The sequence below is a fragment of the Nerophis lumbriciformis genome, linkage group LG32 (genome assembly GCF_033978685.3).
Source record: "Nerophis lumbriciformis linkage group LG32, RoL_Nlum_v2.1, whole genome shotgun sequence".
In the NCBI taxonomy this organism is placed as follows: domain Eukaryota; kingdom Metazoa; phylum Chordata; class Actinopteri; order Syngnathiformes; family Syngnathidae; genus Nerophis; species Nerophis lumbriciformis.
The window spans coordinates 5,543,033-5,563,088 of NC_084579.2; the positions used below are offsets into that span (position 1 = coordinate 5,543,033).

At 38.9% G+C, this 20,056-nt stretch overlaps 1 protein-coding gene across 4 annotated transcripts in view; it reads right to left on the reverse strand.

The window, feature by feature from the left end:
* scarb1 (scavenger receptor class B, member 1) overlaps positions 1-20,056 on the reverse strand; it is a 52,107-nt gene that overhangs the window by 1,327 nt on the left and 30,724 nt on the right. For 2 of the 4 annotated variants that reach the window (XM_061927385.2, XM_061927384.2), the window contains exons 9-13: positions 9,871-9,944; positions 9,692-9,743; positions 9,436-9,585; positions 2,736-2,786; positions 2,398-2,461 (exon numbers count right to left, since the gene is read on the reverse strand). In XM_061927385.2, coding sequence (XP_061783369.1) covers positions 2,398-2,461; positions 2,736-2,786; positions 9,436-9,585; positions 9,692-9,743; positions 9,871-9,944 — 391 coding nt within the window. The remainder of the gene's footprint in view (positions 1-2,397; positions 2,462-2,735; positions 2,787-9,435; positions 9,586-9,691; positions 9,744-9,870; positions 9,945-20,056) is intronic. The other 2 variants (XM_061927387.2, XM_061927386.2) reach the window with 2 other exon arrangements.

Here is a 20,056-nt window from a genome sequence, read left to right on the forward strand (position 1 = left end):
AATTATTTTGACAGTTAATGCCAGTTATCCTGTCAACCTTTCACAAGACTTCAATTTGTTAATTGAAAGTATAAACAGTATAAACACTTTTTACAGTAAACAAATGGTAAAACAGTACTAAACAATTCCATAAAAAAAAAAAATTGGTGTCATTATTAACTTTCTGTCCAAGCTTGTATAATCTACTTACTGCCTTGTTCAATTGTAAAAAATATTCTGTGCCTAAAATTCACATTTCTATCACAATGATCATACTGTAAACATGGTAAGCTAACTTCATTAAAATTAATAGTCCTGTCAATAGCATGGAATTACAATTCAAATGTAGTTTTTTTGTAAGCCTTTCAAAAGAATTCAAAATATGAAAAATTAATGAAAATTAATTTAAGCCATCAGACACTTGAAAAGTGGCACATCACATCTCTAATGTAATCATTTTAACTTTTCAACAGAAATAGCACTGCAAAAATATTAAGGACATACTTCTGTATTTTGGTAGTTATGCTGTCAACATTTAACAAGATTTCTTCAACTTGGACTTGAAAGCATAAATAGTATAAACACTTTTAACAGTATAACAGTACTAAACAATTCCAATAGATAACATTGGTGTCATTACCTTTTTGTGGCTAAAATCCAAATTTAGCAACGGCATTAGACTTGTGTTTTTTTGTCCCAACGTGGTCTTTTACATCGCTAATTCCTCCGTGTCCGATCGAAAAATCTTGTCTGCACAAGGTGCAATTCGCGTAGTTTTCACCCTTTTTGGAACGGATAATTATTCCCGGATAGGCTTTTGAATATTCTTCACGGAATGACTGCAGTTTTCTTTTCGGTTTAAGACTCGTTTGCGATTTTTCTCCGGCTGATTCCATGATCGTTCGCTCGTTTGGAAACAATGGCAACAGGTGCCTCGTGCTTGGCAGCGGTGCTATAAATAGCCTCGCGCATGGCATTCGGAATGGCTCGATAGGAAGTTACGGGAAGCAGTGTCGATTGTGATTGTTACGCGATTTCGTGAATAAAACTTAAAAAAAAATTATTTTTTTTAATTAATGAAAAACCGTATTTTTTATCACTGCAACCGTAACCCGGAATAGGTTGATGAAAACCGTACTAATTACGGGAAAACCGGAGTAGTTGGCAGGTATGCTATAGGCTACTGTTTCAAACGTTTCAGATTGCCATATAGCTTGGTACATGTAGTCCAAAATATGCAAACACGAATGAGGAATTATTTTATCATGTGATTTGTCTGTCTCCATACCTTTCACATTGCCATGATGACAGCCCTGCTAATGTTGGAACACATTTCCTCAGCGTGTCAGCATATTGAGAAGGAAATAGGCACTGCCACTACCCATATCCACATAGCTTTTATTTGTCCAAAATATATTTTGCACTATCAGTTGGAATACACATGGACATACAGGCGAACTGGCATACATTTCCCCCGTTAGCCTATATGTGGATGTGTCTAGCATGCTAAGCATTACACTAGGAGCAAAGCACCATCACACTAAGCATTGGTTGCAGGAACATACTATCTGTGTTAGACAAGATCATAGACTATATTGGACAATATAGTTTACATACCAAATGTCCATTTCCATTTGTTACAAGTAATAAGAAAACATAAATGCATGACTTACCTATCAAGGAGGAAATTAGCAAGTTTGGCGTTAGATGAAAAATATCTTCTCCGCCTTCAATCGTCTCCATCTTTCAAAGGCTTACAAATCCTGGTTTTGTCATGAATAAGTTGAGAATGCCAACGAAGCCTTTTAGACTGACTAAGGTCTGACATGTTTAGTAACTTTACCAGTGGCAGTAGCCAGACCAAGATGGCGGTGCGTAACTGGCAACCTGGATGTGACACACTCACGGACTTTCTAATTAGTCAAACGGTAGAGGGCGGGGCATCGAAATGAAAACAATAAGATTTCGGGACTGTAAATCTAATTTTTTAAATGAGTATATCCCGGCTGAACTACTGTTATCAGTTATAGAGGTATTGAAAAAGAAGATGATTTATTAATGCCTTTTGACATATCAGGGCCATTTAATGATGACTTGACATTCATTTATTACATATGGCTCCTTTAATGATTGAGGGGCAGGAATAATAACACAGCAAATGTAATAGTGAAGAGTGACGTGGAACATTCCAAACATTGTAGCTTCATCCGACATTTTAATTTCCTCTTCTTTTCATTTCCGCCACATCAGCACAGGAAGCGCGTGCTGGCCGGCAGCTAATTAAAAACAGCGCCTGCATATGTCTGGGTCGGTCAGAACGCACGGCAACACGATCGGACCACAGATGCTCGTATAATAACGTCGAACAAAGCCGACTTTAGACTCATGTATATATGGTGTGTGTGTGCAGACACCCACCTGAATTACCCGCCATGCATTTCTCCGGAATGCCCCGGTTGCAAGCGGGCTCTTTATAGGACGCCTAAAAGATGACCACAGCCTCTCAAACATGAGCAAACGATGCACAAACAGGGCGGGGGAAGCGGGAGGCGGTTAGCCGGCATCCATGCGGGTGATTTTGAAGCCGTGTTGATTGGTTAATTGGATAAAGCCGTCAAACATGGGATGACAAAAGGTGACGATTGACAAAGAATGTGGCGATCAATTCAATCAGTATTGGCTGATCTGACTAGCAGATGATCTCAGTCACAAATCAAGAACCGTGTCCCCCATTCAGAACTCGGCGCTTTACAAACCTCAGACTCCTGCAGCACATTGGTGCTCGCACTCATCTCCAAAACCCTGTTCTGCAAGTGTGCACGCACACACAAACACAAACATAGACGGATCTTTGACACTTGTCATTACGTCATCGCCTGACTGCTTTCTTTTAAACTTCATTTTTAGTGGACTTTTTAGAAAGAAGAGACTTGATACCAAAAAATGTAAATAACTTAAGAGAAAGAAAAAAAACCTCATTGTATTGTGTTCAAAAATAAATAAATAAAAAACCTCACAGGGCTGTTATGTACTTTTTTTTTCCACTACAGGGGGTCCCGGGTCCACCTCTCAAAAACTAACACTGAGTTAGTAATCTCTTTCTTGATTTGAACTGTATTCAATAATTATATCAGCCTACTTGCAGGTTAACAGAATTAACCTCGTCAAATGATATGAAGGCATGTGTTTATCACAAAGATTAACATCAAGGGAATCAAAAAAATGTTTGAAAAAATACATTTACATACAATTAAGGGAGTGCTAAAACAAATCAATTATAGGTAATTTAGGATCAATAATAATTATAATAAAAATGAAATGTAGGTCTAAGTGAGACCTACGGAGAGGTTTTTGTTTCATGTCTCTCCGACCTTCCCAGTGGGAGTTACAGGCAGTTTTGTCATTTTTTTCTTTCGAGGAGCAGTTTTTTCTCCGTTTTATTCAAAAATTGCTCTAGAGCGCAATTTTTAAATTTGGGGTTAGGTTTTTTTATTAGATCACAATTTTTGCCAGTCCTGATGTGTGCGTTCAGTTTGGTGAGTTTTGAAGCGTGTTAAGGGGGTCAAATTACAGCTCAAAGAGGCAAAAGTTACTGTTTTTAGTACTTTTTTGTCTTGAAGGGGGAATTGCCATTTTCCTGTTGATTTTTGCCCGAGCATATATAATTATGAAAGGTAGGTGTAAGTCAGACCTACATAGAGGTTTTTGTTTCATGTCTCTCCGACCTTCCTAGTGGGAGTTACAGGCAGTCTAGTTTTTTTTCCCCTAGGGGGCGCTAGAGCGCAATTTTTATTTTTGGGGTTTGGTTTTTTTATCAAAAGGCAATTTTCGCTAGCCCTGATGTGTGCGTCAAATATGGTGGGTTTTGAAGCATGTTAAGTGGGTCAAATTGCAGCTCAAAGAGGCGGCCGGTATAATAATAATAATAATAAAACCTTAGAAATTCAATAGGTCCTTATGTCCCATTGCATAAGGACTCCCTGTGGGAGTCCTTATGCAATGGACCATGCGGGCCCTAATAAGATAAAGTTTTCCTGAAGAAAATACAGCCTCACTTACCATTGTTGGGCTGTGAGCGCCCCCTACAGGACCGCCAAAAAATATCTTTGTCAGCTGTGGTCCGGATGGGCCGCAGACAGCGGAACTCAGTTGTAATACACTTTTCCACCACTTGTTGTAGTAATGACAATTTCAAACCAACAGAAGAAGTCTGGAGCTAAAGTCATAGATAAGTTTTTTAAGCGCAAAAATATATGACTAAAGTGGTGAAGCTGTATTTTCATTTGCACTTTAATTGGATTGACAGTTTAGTCAAGAAACCTATTCATTAAGTTTATTTTAGCACAACACATTTGTTGGTAAATACATGTTTTGTCAGTTATTCTTACACAGTATATTCGGTTAGTACTTTCCATCCATCCATTTTCTACCGCTTGTCCCTTTTGGGGTCGCGAGGGGTGCTGGAGCCTATCTCAACTGCATTCGGGCGGAAGGCGGGGTACACCCTGGACAAGTCGCCACCTTGGTTAGTACTTTTTCCCCATAATTAGCCTGACTTACACTGAAGGTTTATGTGTTAAATAAATAATAATCTTTGTTATAAACATGGTTTCATGTCATTTGACAAAGTTGGAAACTGTAAGTAGGTTAGATATAATTATTCAATGTGATTAAAAATGTGGCCACGAATGAAGTGCTGGCCGCCAAAGTCGGGACCCGGGGTGGACCACTCGCCTGTGCATCGGTTGGGGACATCTCTGCGCTGCTGACCTGTCTCCGCTCGGGATGGTCTCCTGCTGGCCCCACTATGGACTGGACTCTCACTATTCGGTTAGATCCACTATGGACTGGACTCTCACTATTATGTTAGATCCACTATGGACTGGACTCTCACTATTCGGTTAGATCCACTATGGACTGGACTCTCACTATTCTGTTAGATCCACTATAGACAGGACTCTCACTATTATGTTAGATCCACTATGGACTGGACTCTCACTATTATGTTAGATCCACTATGGACTGGACTCTCACTATTATGTTAGATCCACTATGGACTGGACTCTCACTATTCTGTTAGATCCACTATGGACTGGACTCTCACTATTATGTTGGATCCACTATGAACTGGACTCTCACACTATTATGTTAGATCCACTATGGACTGGACTCTCACTATTATGTTAGATCCACTATGGACTGGACTCTCACACTATTACGCTAGATCCACTATGGACTAGACTCTCACTATTATGTTAGATCCACTATGGACTTGACTCTCACACTATTATGTTAGATCCACTATGAACTGGACTCTCACACTATTATGTTAGATCCACTATGGACTGGACTCTCACACTATTATGTTAGATCCACTATGGACTGGACTCTCACACTATTATTATGTTAGATCCACTATGAACTGGACTCTCACACTATTATGTTAGATCCACTATGGACTGGACTCTCACTATTATGTTAGATCCACTATGGACTGGACTCTCACACTATTACGCTAGATCCACTATGGACTAGACTCTCACTATTATGTTAGATCCACTATGGACTTGACTCTCACACTATTATGTTAGATCCACTATGAACTGGACTCTCACACTATTATGTTAGATCCACTATGGACTGGACTCTCACACTATTATGTTAGATCCACTATGGACTGGACTCTCACACTGTTATGTTAGATCCACTATGGACTGGACTCTCACTATTATGTTAGATCCACTATGGACTGGACTCTCACTATTCGGTTAGATCCACTATGGACTGGACTCTCACTATTATGTTAGATCCACTATGGACTGGACTCTCACTATTCTGTTAGATCCACTATGGACTGGACTCTCACTATTATGTTAGATCCACTATGGACTGGACTCTCACTATTATGTTAGATCCACTATGGACTGGACTCTCACTATTCGGTTAGATCCACTATGGACTGGACTCTCACTATTCGGTTAGATCCACTATGGACTGGACTCTCACTATTCGGTTAGATCCACTATGGACTGGACTCTCACTATTCTGTTAGATCCACTATGGACTGTACTCTTACTATTCTGTTAGATCCACTATGGACTGGACTCTCACTATTATGTTAGATCCACTATGGACTTGACTAGTGGTTAGAGTGTCCGCCCTGAGATCGGTAGGTTGTGAGTTCAAACCCCGGCCGAGTCATACTAAAGACTATAAAAACGGGACTCATTACCTCCCTGCTTGACACTCAGCATCAAGGGTTGGAATTGGGGGTTAAATCACCAAAAATGATTCGCGGGCGCGGCCACCGCTGCTGCCCACTGCTCCCCTCACCTCCCAGGGGGTGATCAAGGGTGATGGGTCAAATGCAGAGAATAATTTCGCCACACCTAGTGTGTGTGTGTGACAATCATTGGTACTTTAACTTAACTTAACTCTCACTATTATGTTAGATCCACTATGGACTGGACTCTCACAATATTATGCGAGATCCACTCGACGTCCATTGCACCGGTCGCCCTAGGGGGGGTCCCCACATCTGCGGTCCTCTCCAAGGTTTCTCATTGTCCCATTGGGTTGAGTTTTTCCTTGCCCTGACGTGGGATCTGAACCAAGGATGTCGTTGTGGCTTATGCAGCCCTTTGAGACACTCGTGATTTAGGGCTATATAAATAAACATTGATTGATGATTGATTAATTGAAAATCAAGAGTAGTGAAGTGAATTATATTTATATAGCGCTTTTTCTCTAGTGACTCAAAGCGCTTTACATAGTGAAAGCCAATATCTAAGTTACATTTAAACCAGTGGCACCGGGAGCAGGTGGGTAAAGTGTCTTGCCCAAGGACACAACGGCAGTGACTAGGATGGCGGAAGCAGGGATCGAACCTGGAACCCTCAAGTTGCTGGCACGGCCACTCTACCAACTGAGCTATACCGCCCCAATAAGACTAGTGTGTGTAAGACGACTAAATCAGTGTTCATATTTGAGTGGGACCCGGGCCCTTCTGTAGTGGAAAGGTTGGGCTCTGAGGTCAAAAATGTTCAGAGTCACTTATCTGAGCTTAACTTAGCCTGTCCAACACATTTTCTCTGTCATGAATAAGTTAGTTGGAGGTACCAAGGGATGATGTTAGCATAGCATTGCACTGACATTAGCATGACATAGCTTGGATGTGTCTCAATTGGTACACTCGTATACTTACACATCGTCTTTTGAGTACATACAGTATGTGTACTACACTGGTGTTGCTAATAGCAGTACACTCTACAGCAGTGATTCCCAAACCATTAGTAGTACGCGGTCTCCATCTCGTGGTACGCCAAATATTTGACTCATTATTGAAGTACAGTGTATTATTTTCCTATGTTCAAACACAGTGTTACTGTTCAAACTGTGTGTAATGTTACAGGGAACAAAAATATTAAACTTTTCAAATGAAACACCTGCCTTGTTTTTAGTAAAAACGTAGGCCTACTACGCTACTGTATTTTATTGAAGTACAGTGTATTATTTTCCTATGTTCAAACACAGTGTTACTGTTCAAACTGTGTGTAATGTTACAGGGAACAAAAATATTAAACTTTTCAAATGAAACACCTGCCTTGTTTTGAGTGAACACTTAGGCCTACTACGTTACTGTATTTTATTTAAGTACAGTGGATTATTTTCCTACGCTCAAACACAGTGTTACTGTTCAAACTGTGTAATGTTACACTGACCAAAAATATTAAACTTTTCAAATGAAACACCTGCCTTGTTTTTCATGAACACTTAGGCCTACTACGTTACTGTATTTTATTGAAGTACAGTGTATTATTTTCCAATGTTCAAACACAGTGTTACTGTTCAAACTGTGTGTAATGTTACAGGGAACAAAAATATTAAACTTTTCAAATGAAACACCTGCCTTGTTTTTAGTAAAAACTTAGGCCTACTACGCTACTGTATTTTATTGAAGTACAGTGTATTATTTTCCTATGTTCAAACACAGTGTTACTGTTCAAACTGTGTAATGTTACACTGACCAAAAATATTAAACTTTTCAAATGAAACACCTGCCTTGTTTTTCATGAACAATTAGGCCTACTACTTTACTGTATTTTATTTAAGTACAGTGTATTATTTTCCTATGTTCAAACACAGTGTTACTGTTCAAACTGTGTGTAATGTTACAGGAAACAAAAATATTAAACTTTTCAAATGAAACACCTGCCTTGTTTTTAGTAAAAACGTAGGCCTACTACGCTACTGTATTTTATTGAAGTACAGTGTATTATTTTCCTATGTTCAAACACAGTGTTACTGTTCAAACTGTGTAATGTTACACTGACCAAAAATATTAAACTTTTCAAATGAAACACCTGCCTTGTTTTTAGTAAAAACGTAGGCCTACTACGCTACTGTATTTTATTGAAGTACAGTGTATTATTTTCCTATGTTCAAACACAGTGTTACTGTTCAAACTGTGTAATGTTACACTGACCAAAAATATTAAACTTTTCAAATGAAACACCTGCCTTGTTTTTAGTAAAAACTTCGGCCTACTACGCTACTGTATTTTATTGAAGTACAGTGTATTATTTTCCTATGTTCAAACACAGTGTTACTGTTCAAACTGTGTGTAATGTTACACTGACCAAAAATATTAAACTTTTCAAATGAAACACCTGCCTTGTTTTTAGTAAAAACTTAGGCCTACTACGCTACTGTATTTTATTGAAGTACAGTGTATTATTTTCCTATGTTCAAACACAGTGTTACTGTTCAAACTGTGTAATGTTACACTGACCAAAAATATTAAACTTTTCAAATGAAACACCTGCCTTGTTTTTAGTAAAAGCTTAGGCCTACTACGCTACTGTGTTTTATTGAAGTACAGTGTATTATTTTCCTATGTTCAAACACAGTGTTACTGTTCAAACTGTGTGTAATGTTACAGGGAACAAAAATATTAAACTTTTCAAATGAAACACCTGCCTTGTTTTGAGTGAACACTTAGGCCTACTACGCTACTGTATTTTAATGTTGGTCAAAATGGAAAGCCAAGTGTTTTCTGAGGTAGTACTTGATGAGAAAAGTTTAAGAAACACTGCTCTACAGGAATTGCACCCCGTCCCCAATAGTCACCATCAGTGGTGGGGGGAGAGGCTAACTTAAGTGGTTGCAATATACCGTTAAAAAGAAAACATTTTGGATTTGGGTAAGCACTAGACTGTACACCGTAGATGTTGTACCACGATACCGATGGAAGTATTCCATTTGAGACAGAGCCCTAGTCGTGTTTAGGATGGCAGGCGCACATTGAACTATGGTGGAGGACTGACATGTTGCAGGGACCACTGTGGGACCATGGAACTCACATCCAGTCCACTTAAAAGGGATTAGTAAGTCCCATAGGGATGACTTAACGCTCATACAGGTGGAACATGCAAGCACACGTGCACACACGGTTACCTTCTTGAGTCTGTGGCGCACCAAGGCGGCAATGATGATGGTGGCGAGTCCGAGGACGATGAAGCCGTACTGCATGACTTCCATGACGGCGGGCAGGACCACCAGGTTGGTGTGAAAGGTGTCAAGGATGGGCCCGTCGATGAAGCCGCTCTGTGGACAGGAAGTGAAACAAAGACACTGTTAAAATGTCTACTTTGAAGAGTTATGTGCACTTCTATGAAAGTTCTGAAAGGAAGTCCTTCCTGTGGTGGCTCACCTCCTCAAACCAAATCATTGGCATCACGGTCTCAGCGATCTTCCCAGTCTCTCTAGGAGAAAAAGGAATGAGGACGTTAGGTGCCACGCTCGCCAGCAGGAAGTCTTTGAAGGCACAAGCTGAATGGGAGCTAACAATGCAACTAAAGGCGAGACAAGAGGTAAGGGAATTGATCCTACGTAATTGCTGACACTCTCTTCATGTAGAGGTTGAGCTGCAGGCGGATGGACACGTTGAGCGGAACGCCGGTTTGCTGCGAAGACAAACACACAACACCTTTAACGACTCACACGGGACGCACAAACCTTCCAGCTGAGGGTCTGGTGAGCGGCCCCCGATGAACAATTGTGTTCCCATGGAGGCAAACACATATAGTGCCCAGACAGGAAACTTTAGGCCCTGAAGTTTACGTCTGCTTGATTGCAACTTCCTTCACGACGTCCGCTAATGGACTTTACAAATGTTTCACTCGTCAAACGCCACTTGGCCTCAACGCATGTGTGGACTGAACTCCTCACAACAAAGGTTAGCACCAACGCTACATTTTCTTTAAGTCGCACCGTTCACAAACTCACCCCAACTCTCACCTCGCTTGATAACAAGGTTGCTTTAACGACGCTTCGCTTCTTTTTACACTTGTACGACAGTTGAGAATGGTAAACTGTGACTTTAAACATTTACATGCCAACATTGACACTTTTATACTACTATAATAACACTGCTTTTTACACTTGGAACATAAACATATTACTTGAATAGTAAAGCTTTTATGACTCCTTAACGCACAGGTCAAACTCAAGACTTGGGGGCCCGATCTGGCCCGCCACTTCATTTTATGTGGCCCGCGAAAGCCTGAAATTAATATCCATCTTTTCTTGTCTTTCTAAATCAACTTTCCATTTTGACTGAAAAAAAGTACATGTACCATATTTTCCGGACTATAAGGCGGACTTAAAATCCTTCCATTTTCTCAAAACTCGACAGTGCGCCTTATAACCCGGTGCACCTAATGTACAGAATAATTCTGGTTGTGCTTACCGACCTCGAAGCTATTTTATTTGGTACATGGTGAAATGATAAGTGTAACCAGTAGATGGCAGTCACACATAAGAGATACGTCTCGACCGCAAAATGATGGCAGTCACACATAAGAGATACGTTTAGACTGCAATATGACTCAAGAAAACAACACCAACATTTTATAGGTTCCATTGAAAATATAGAAGATTACACACGGCACTGAAAAATCTATCAAAAATGTTTTAGTACGACTTTGGTAAGCTATGAAGCCGCACTGCTTAAAGGATTGTACTGTGCTTCAACATAGGAGTATTATTATGGTGTGTGTATAAGGTAAGACATTATCTGGTGTTTTGTTTCGCAACATTATGCAAAAGCAACTTTTCTTACCTTCTGGTACCTGCTGATCTGTATTTGGGATCTGAATAAGTCCTGAAAATTTGCGCGCGTCCGTAGTCGATAAGCTTATTCTTTTTTTCTATCTTCTTGTTATGGGACATTCATCCTCCGCAGTTGCCATTTCTAATATAAAGTAGTGTAAAGTTCTAACTTATATCTGTCAGTAAACTCACCATGAAAGCACTAAAACATACCGGTGTAGTGAGTTTACATTATTCACCCAAGTAACTTTAGTTATTAGAGAGTTCCGGTCAGACGGTCTTTCACGGGACACATTTCCGGTGTAGTTGTTGCACTAGTGAGCCACGGATGAGGAGATGCTGCTCCGTTATTGATTGAAGTAAAGTGTAAATGTCATTCAAATAGTTAGCTCCATCTTTTGGCACTTCTTCCACTCCCGTCCTTGCACGCTACACCGCTACAACAAAGATGACGTAGAAAAGACGCTGCCAAAAGTGAGCCACGTAAATAAGACCGCCCATAAAATGGCGCATCCTGAAGCGACTGTCAGAAAGCGGCTTGAAGATGATCTGTAAAACATCATCTATGCAACATTTTGACCAAAGAACCACCGCCCTATGGTCCGGAAAATACGGTACTGCAAGCATTTTTATATCTTTTAAAGGGGAACTGTACTTTTGGGGAGAATTTTGCCTATCGTTTGTTTCCGGAAGTAGGAACACACATTTGTTGCCGGAAGTCCGAAGTGCGTTGCTATGGGAATGGAAATAAATGCAGTGAGGAAATAGGTTACGGTAATGCTTAAAATGACCAAAATACAAGGAATATTGTACATATTACTTATTGTTATGAAGGTGTCTGTTACTACATTATATATATATATTTGCAGTGTGTATATTGTACATATTACATATTGTTATGAAGGTGTGTGTTACTACATTATATATATACTTGCAGTGTGCATGTTGTACATATTACATATTGTTATGAAGGTGTCTGTTACTACATTATATATATACTTGCAGCGTGTATATTGTACATATTACATATTGTTATGAAGGTGTCTGTTACTACATTATATATATACTTGCAGTGTGTATATTGTACATATTACATATTGTTATGAAAGTGTATGTTACTACATTATATATATACTTGCAGTGTGCATGTTGTACATATTACATATTGTTATGAAGGTGTCTGTTACTACATTATATATATACTTGCAGTGTGTATATTGTACATATTACATATTGTTATGAAGGTGTCTGTTACTACATTATATATATACTTGCAGTGTGTATATTGTACATATTGTTATGAAGGTGTCTGTTACTACATTATATATATACTTGCAGTGTGTATATTGTACATATTACATATTGTTATGAAGGTGTGTGTTACTACATTATATATATACCTGCAGTGTGTATATTGTACATATTACATATTGTTATGAAGGTGTCTGTTACTACATTATATATATACTTGCAGTGTGTATATTGTACATATTACATATTGTTATGAAGGTGTCTGTTACTACATTATATATACACAGTATACTTGCAGTGTGTATATTGTACATATTACATATTGTTATGAAGGTGTCTGTTACTACATTATATATATACTTGCAGTGTGTATATTGTACATATTGTTATGAAGGTGTGTGTTACTACATTATATATATATACACCTGCAGTGTGTATATTGTACATATTACATATTGTTATGAAGGTGTCTGTTACTACATTATAAATATACTTGCAGTGTGTATATTGTACATATTACATATTGTTATGAAGGTGTCTGTTACTACATTATATATATACTTGCAGTGTGTATATTGTACATATTACATATTGTTATGAAGGTGTCTGTTACTACATTATATATATACTTGCAGTGTGTATATTGTACATATTGTTATGAAGGTGTCTGTTACTACATTATATATATACTTGCAGTGTGTATATTGTACATATTACATATTGTTATGAAGGTGTGTTACTACATTATATATATATACTTGCAGTGTGTATATTGTACATATTACATATTGTTATGAAGGTGTCTGTTACTACATTATATATACATATTTACTTGCAGTGTGTATATAAAACATAATACATATTGTTATGAAGGTGTCTGTTACTACATTATATATATATACTTGCAACATGCATATAAAACGTTAATGGAGGGTTTTGCAGTTGTTTTAGATGGCTTTGAAGGCTACAACGGTGACTTCCATTAGCCACATCTTGCGAGCGTTTTTTAACGTCTTTAAAATTCTTTAAAAAAGACGTGTGTTCTTGTCTCTCATAAAGATTGTGAACGATAGGCAAAATTCCCTTTTAAACTTGATCTAATATTAAATTCCAAACAGTTCTGTTGTTAAAACTAAAACAAGTACTTAAATATCGGCTTGACTAATGATTCCAAAGCAAGTTATCCATCAAATTGTGCACTGTAAAAAATATTTTTACGGTAAAAAACTGGTAGCTCAGTCGCCAGAATTTTATCGTAAAATAAAAACAAAACTTTAGTATCCTTTTTCCATTTGTGGTAATACACTGTAAAATACTGTAGATTTTACAGTACAAATAATGGTACTGTTTTCCCCATTTCTATTTATATACTGTAAAAAACCCCAACATGTAAAATTGACAAATCTTTTTTTTAAGTGTACGTAAAATATATTCAGTACATGTCAAAATTTTGGATACACCTTCTCATTCAATGCGTTCTTTATTTTCATGACTATTTACATTGTAGATTGTTACATCAAAACTATGAATGAACACATGTGGAGTTATGTACTAAACAAAAAAAGGTGAAATAACTGAAACATGTTTTATATTCTAGTTTCTTCAAAATAGACCCTTTGCTCCGATTACTGTTTTGCACACTCTTGGCATTCTCTCGATGAGCTTCCAGAGGTAGTCACCTGAAATGCTTTTCACTTCACAGGTGTGCTAGAAGCTCATTGAGAGAATGCCAACCAAGAGTGTGACAATCTACAATGTAAATAGTCGTGCAAATAAAGAAAACAGATTGAATGAGGAGAAGGTGTGTCCAAACATTTGGCCTGTACTGTATATTTAATTAACTGCCATGTGGCCCTCAATGAAAACGAGATTGACACCCCTGCCGTAAAAGATTATGTCTGAAAAATGAGGTGTGGATGTGGACCAGCCGCCTGAGCAGATTGCAATTTAGATTGTTCTGTAGTCATAAAATATACAAAACAACAACTACGTATGCATTTTCCTCATCCTCAGTATTGATGTTCTTGTAATCAGTAACATGAATTGTTTTATTGAAGCTATAAAGATATTACCAATTACCTTATCTCTAACCACAGGCCGATTAACTCTCTGTGTGTGTTGCAGTTGCCAACAATTGGTGTTTGCTATCAAGTGTAGAACCCCTGAACACACTGTATGAACTACATGTACAGTACAATGCATAGTCATAAAGTCACATTCACACAAATCAAAGGTGTGACAGAAGCGCTCTGCTGTTTAAAGCGGTCATAATATCATGTTTTTCTTCATTTAAAACCCTTCCTTGTGGTCTACATATCATGTAATGGTGGTTCTTTGGTCAAAATGTTGCATAAATTATGTTCAGGATGCACCGTTTTGTAGGTGGTCTTGTTTACATGCCTCCACTTTGACTGCAACTTGTCCCAGTTGCAGTTTTAGTGCTCCCATATGGAGTATTCCGACAGATACACATTTGAACAGTGACGTGCAGTCACTAGAGGCAGGTGAGGCCCTGCCTCACCTGCCATCATGGAAAGAAAAAAAATGTAAAAAGAAAAAAAAAAAATTAAATTGTTATATGTATCCAGTGATTATACTATAAAGTTATTTTCCATTTAACTTCACCAGTTTTAGATTATTTTTATTCAAAATCGCTGAATTTTCACATTTGCCGTTCAAATACTGAGAAGAGACGGTGCGGTGATCAGCAGCCAGTTGAGGCACGTCACTCAATTGTGCCTCAACATGGATTGCGGACTCGGCTAACTGCTGGCCTGCTGTGCAGTGAGACTGTATTGCTATATGAACTATATTATACATTTCCATAGTTTAGTTAGCTGAGGTATATAATGTATAGTGTATTTTGTCAACAACTGTATGTGTGTGTAACGTATTTCTTGTGCTGAGCAATCATAAAACTGCTGCGAAGACGCACTGTGTGAGGCTTGCGTAATCCCGCCTCCTGGTTATTGCACCTCCGCCGCAGACTGCACCCCCCGACGGGAGCGCCACACCAACCAAAGCCCACACCCAAACCCTCCACGTGCAAGACCGAATCCACCCAAAATAAAGTCACTTAACAAAAACAACAACATTGCTCGCGCCGGAGGAGCCGTGAACGACTGCAGGGACACAACATTAGGTACACCTGCAGACTGCAGCACGGATTTCAGATTTCATTCATTCATTCACAACTCCTCCAACACGAACACCACTGTTCCCGCACTTATAAGTAAAAGGTAAGACCATAATAACGTTTTTTTTATTAAATGTGCTTTTTTGTGTGCTACAGTTTGTATGTGTAAAGTTAAAGTTAAGTTAAAGTACCAATGATTGTCACACACAGGTGTGGTGAAATTTGTCCTCTGCATTTGACCCATCCCTTGATCACCCCCTGTGATGTGAGGGGAGCAGTGGGGAGCAGCGGCGCCGCGCCCGGGAATAATTGTTGGTGATTTAACCCCCAATTCCAACCCTTGATGCTGAGTGCCAAGCAGGGAAGAATGCTGGTATGAGCTTTTAAACATAACCCGTTAACTGCTGCCAATCAAATGGTGAATAAGATACTCTTTAGGGTTCATATGTTTGTAAATCTGACTGTGATGAAGTCAGTGCCTCACCAGTCATGAACTTCACCGCACGTCACTGCATTTGAAATATACGCTACTTTGTATTACAAATGCGTAGGATGCATGAGCACGTACAAGCCATTATGCCACACAACATGAGGATAGACAAAAAAGAGGAGCTTATTGATTACACTGTTGGACTGGCAGACTTGTGCAAAGAGCTCCAGGTAAACCGCTACCATATACAGTGGACCCTCCACTCCATTAGAAAACATTTTGTGCTTGCTCGTATTTAAGAGATTGAGGAAGCAGACTTCCCACTACAGCAAGTTTTTAATTGTGATGAAAACGGACTTTTCTGGAGAAAAAAATACGCCAAAGCGGCACCTCAGACACAAACCGGGATCCCTTCCCTCCCTCTGTCGGCTCGTTTCTCTTCTTGTGAGGAACAAGCCGATGTTAATGAGAATCAGAATCGGCTTTATGAACTGGAAATAGATTTTACTTTTTTATTATTGTAGCAATGTGGTTGTTTAAGTTAAGGATTTTTGTGATTTCGGATTGTTTGAGAGGACATCAAAAGGACTTTAGTTGCGTGTGGACGTGTTGGCAGAGCAGCGCATGTAGCACAGTTCAACTTGTCGTTGTTGTTGTTTTGACTTTTTAATGGATAGTTAATTTATCACCTCCTTGTTATATTTGTTTGACATACAGTACTGTATGCTGTAGCACCTTATTGTGTTCAAAGTAGGGTTGTCTCGATACCAATATTTTGGTACCGGTACCAAAATGTATTTCGATACTTTTCTAAATAAAGGGTACCACAAAAAAATTGCATTGTTGGCTTTATTTTAACAAAAAATCTTAGTGTACATTAAACATATGTTTCTTATTGCAATCAAAGAACAATTTAGTCCTTAAATAAAATAGTGAACATACTAGATAACTTGCATTTTATTAGTGAGTAAACAAACAAAGGCTCCTAATTAGTTTACTGACGTATGCAGTAACATATTGTGTCATTTATCTACCTATTATTTTGTCAACATTATAAAGGACAAGCTGTAAAAATAGATTATTAATCCACTTGTTCATTTACTGCTAATATCTGTTTATTTTCTGTTTCAACATGTTCTACCTACACTTCTGTTAAAATTTAATAATCACTTATTCTTCTGTTTGGATACTTTACATTAGTTTTGGATGATACCACACATTTAGGTACGGATCCAGCAGCATCATACATTGGACATAATTTAAGTTCTCGTGTGTCCGGGGACGTATTTCCCGAGTTAATGAATATGAATTTAAAAGAAAATAAGATTTTGTGACGATAATAAATATCAATGTAATCATAGTAGTATCGACTAGATACGCTCTTGTACTTGGTATCATTACAGCGGATGTCAGGTGTAGATCCACCCATGGCGTTTGTTTACATTGTGACGCCGGTGAGCTGTTGTATCCTCCTACGGTGTTTAGCTATTCCTCGTCCTGCAGTGATAATGATACTTGTAAGAAACATACTTTATTTGTCGCCATGGAGGCCAGGATTAATGATTTAGATGTAGCTAAAACACTGCCAATTGCGGATGGATGTTAGCTGCTAGCTAACTAGCCATGTTTTAAAGCACCCCTTCAGTGTTATAACTTTACCTTTAGTTTTTAAGCCAAATTGCGTCAGTTCTCCCTTTTCTGTCTACATACTGTCTGCTTGTAAGTACTCAGTGATTGTGCGCTGCTGAACATGCTCCTCTGCTCGTAAAACCAGCAGAGGAGATCGGTAGGTTGTGAGTTCAAACCCCGGCTGAGTCATACCAAAGACTATAAAAATGGGAGCCATTACCTCCCTGTTTGGCACTCAGCATCAAGGATTGGAATTGGGGGTTAAATCACCAAAAATGATTCCCGGGCGCGACCACTGCTGCTGCTCACTGCTCCCCTCACCTCCCAGGGGATGATCAAGGGTAATGGTCAAATGCAGATAATTTCGCCACACCTCGTGTGTGTGTGACAATCATTGGTACTTTAACTTTACCGTATTTTCCGCACTATTAGCCGCACCTAAAAACCACAAATTTACTCAAAAGCTGACAGTGCGGCTTTTAACCCGGTGCGCTTTATATATGGATTAATATTACGATTCATTTTCATAAAGTTTCGATCTCGCAACTTCGGTAAACAGCCGCCATCTTTTTTCCCGGTAGAACAGGAAGCGCTTCTTCTTCTACGCAAGCAACCGCCAAGGTAAGCACCCGCCCCCATAGAACAGGAAGCGCTTCTTCTTCTACTGTAAGCAACCACCCGCCCGCGTAGAAGAAGAAAAAGCGCGCGGATATACCGTACGTTTCATTTCCTTTGTGTGTTTACATCTGTAAAGACCACAAAATGGCTCCTACTAAGCGTCAGGGATCCGGATCATGAAAAGACGCAATCTCTCCATCCGCACACGGATTACTATTTCACAGCAACTGATATTCCTGTGAACCGCACTGTGGATACAACGGGAGCACGTACGGTGAATATTCGCACCACAGTGAATGAGAAGTCATCCTTCACTGTGGTTCTAGCTTGCCATGCTAATGGCCAGAAACTTCCACCCATGGTGATATTCAAAAGGAAGACCTTGCCAAAAGAGACCTTTCCAGCCGGCGTCATCATAAAAGCTAACTTGAAGGGATGGATGAAGAAAAGATGAGCGAGTGGTTAAGGTAAGTTTAAGTTTACGCGAAGAGGCCGGGTGGCTTTTTTCACGCAGCTCTGTCCATGTTGATATACGTATGTTTGTGATTGCACATTTGCGTACATTTTGGGAATGAACAGAGTTGTTAGAACGCTGGTTTTTAATATATTATTAAAGTTTGACTGACCTATCTGACTGTTTTTTTGACATTCCTTTAGCGCAGTTAGATGCGGCTTACAACACCGGGCGGCTTATAGGTGGACAAAGTTTTGAAATATGCCGTTCATTGAAGGCGCGGCTTTTAACCCAGGGCGCCTTATGGTGCGGAAAATACGGTAATTAGTACCGCGATTCTATACTAGTACCGGTATACCGTACAACCCTAGTTCAAAGTGTACAATCCTTAACTAAAATAGGGACTTTTGTCGAGAGTGGAACACATTATTCATATTAAATTGTTTCATTGGAAATTTGCTCCACTATACGAACTTTGTGATTTACGAACCCTGTTCAAAACCAATTAAGTTTGTAAATCGAGGTTCCACTGTATGGAGAAATCCGCTGACGTTACATGTTAGGAAAAGTCACACCTCGGGGCGAATTACAAAGGCAAGATTGTTTTATAAATATCTCCGCCATCCGTCCATCGTTTGAGTTCACATTTTCGGGATTTATGGGGATCCCGAACACATAAATCAGGTACCGGTAAGTTTTAAAAGTTGATTTAGCATAATATGACTTCTTCAAAAACGCTGGTCAAAGATGTCCGGAGACGAGCAATTTCTGGAAGTCTCCTGCCAAATTCTGGAGAGTTGGCAGCGCTGGTGTGCAGAGGTGAGTAGAGTAGCCAGAAATTGTACTCATGTAAGAGTACTGTTACTTTAGAGATTTATTACTCAAGTAAAAGTAAGGAGTAGTCACCCAAATATTTACTTGAGTAAAAGTAAAAAGTATGTTGTGAAAAAACTACTCAAGTACCGAGTAACTGATGAGTAACATACACACTCATATATATATATATACATACATACATATACATTGATATATACAGTATATAATTTATAAGTATTTATTTTGCTGTTTTTGTTTACATGTTAAAGGTGTTTTAATGAATATACATGCATGTTTAACATATAGATTTCTTTCTTTAATGAAGACTAGAATATAAGTTGGTGTATTACCTGATTCTGATGACTTGCATTGATTGTAATCAGACAGTCGTGATGATAACGTCCACGTTTTCAAATGGAGGAGAAGAAAAGTTCCTCCTTTTCTGTCCAATACCACATGAAAGTGGTGGGTTTTTGGCATCCTATTTGTCCAGCTTCCATATTCGTTTTTATACACTTTACAAGAAATATATTGGCTTGTTTGCGCTGGCTTTCGGAGACTCTTGTTTTGAAAGCGCAGGCGCGATGGCGCGGCACTTTTATTGTGAAGACAGGAACGTCCTCATGTGCGG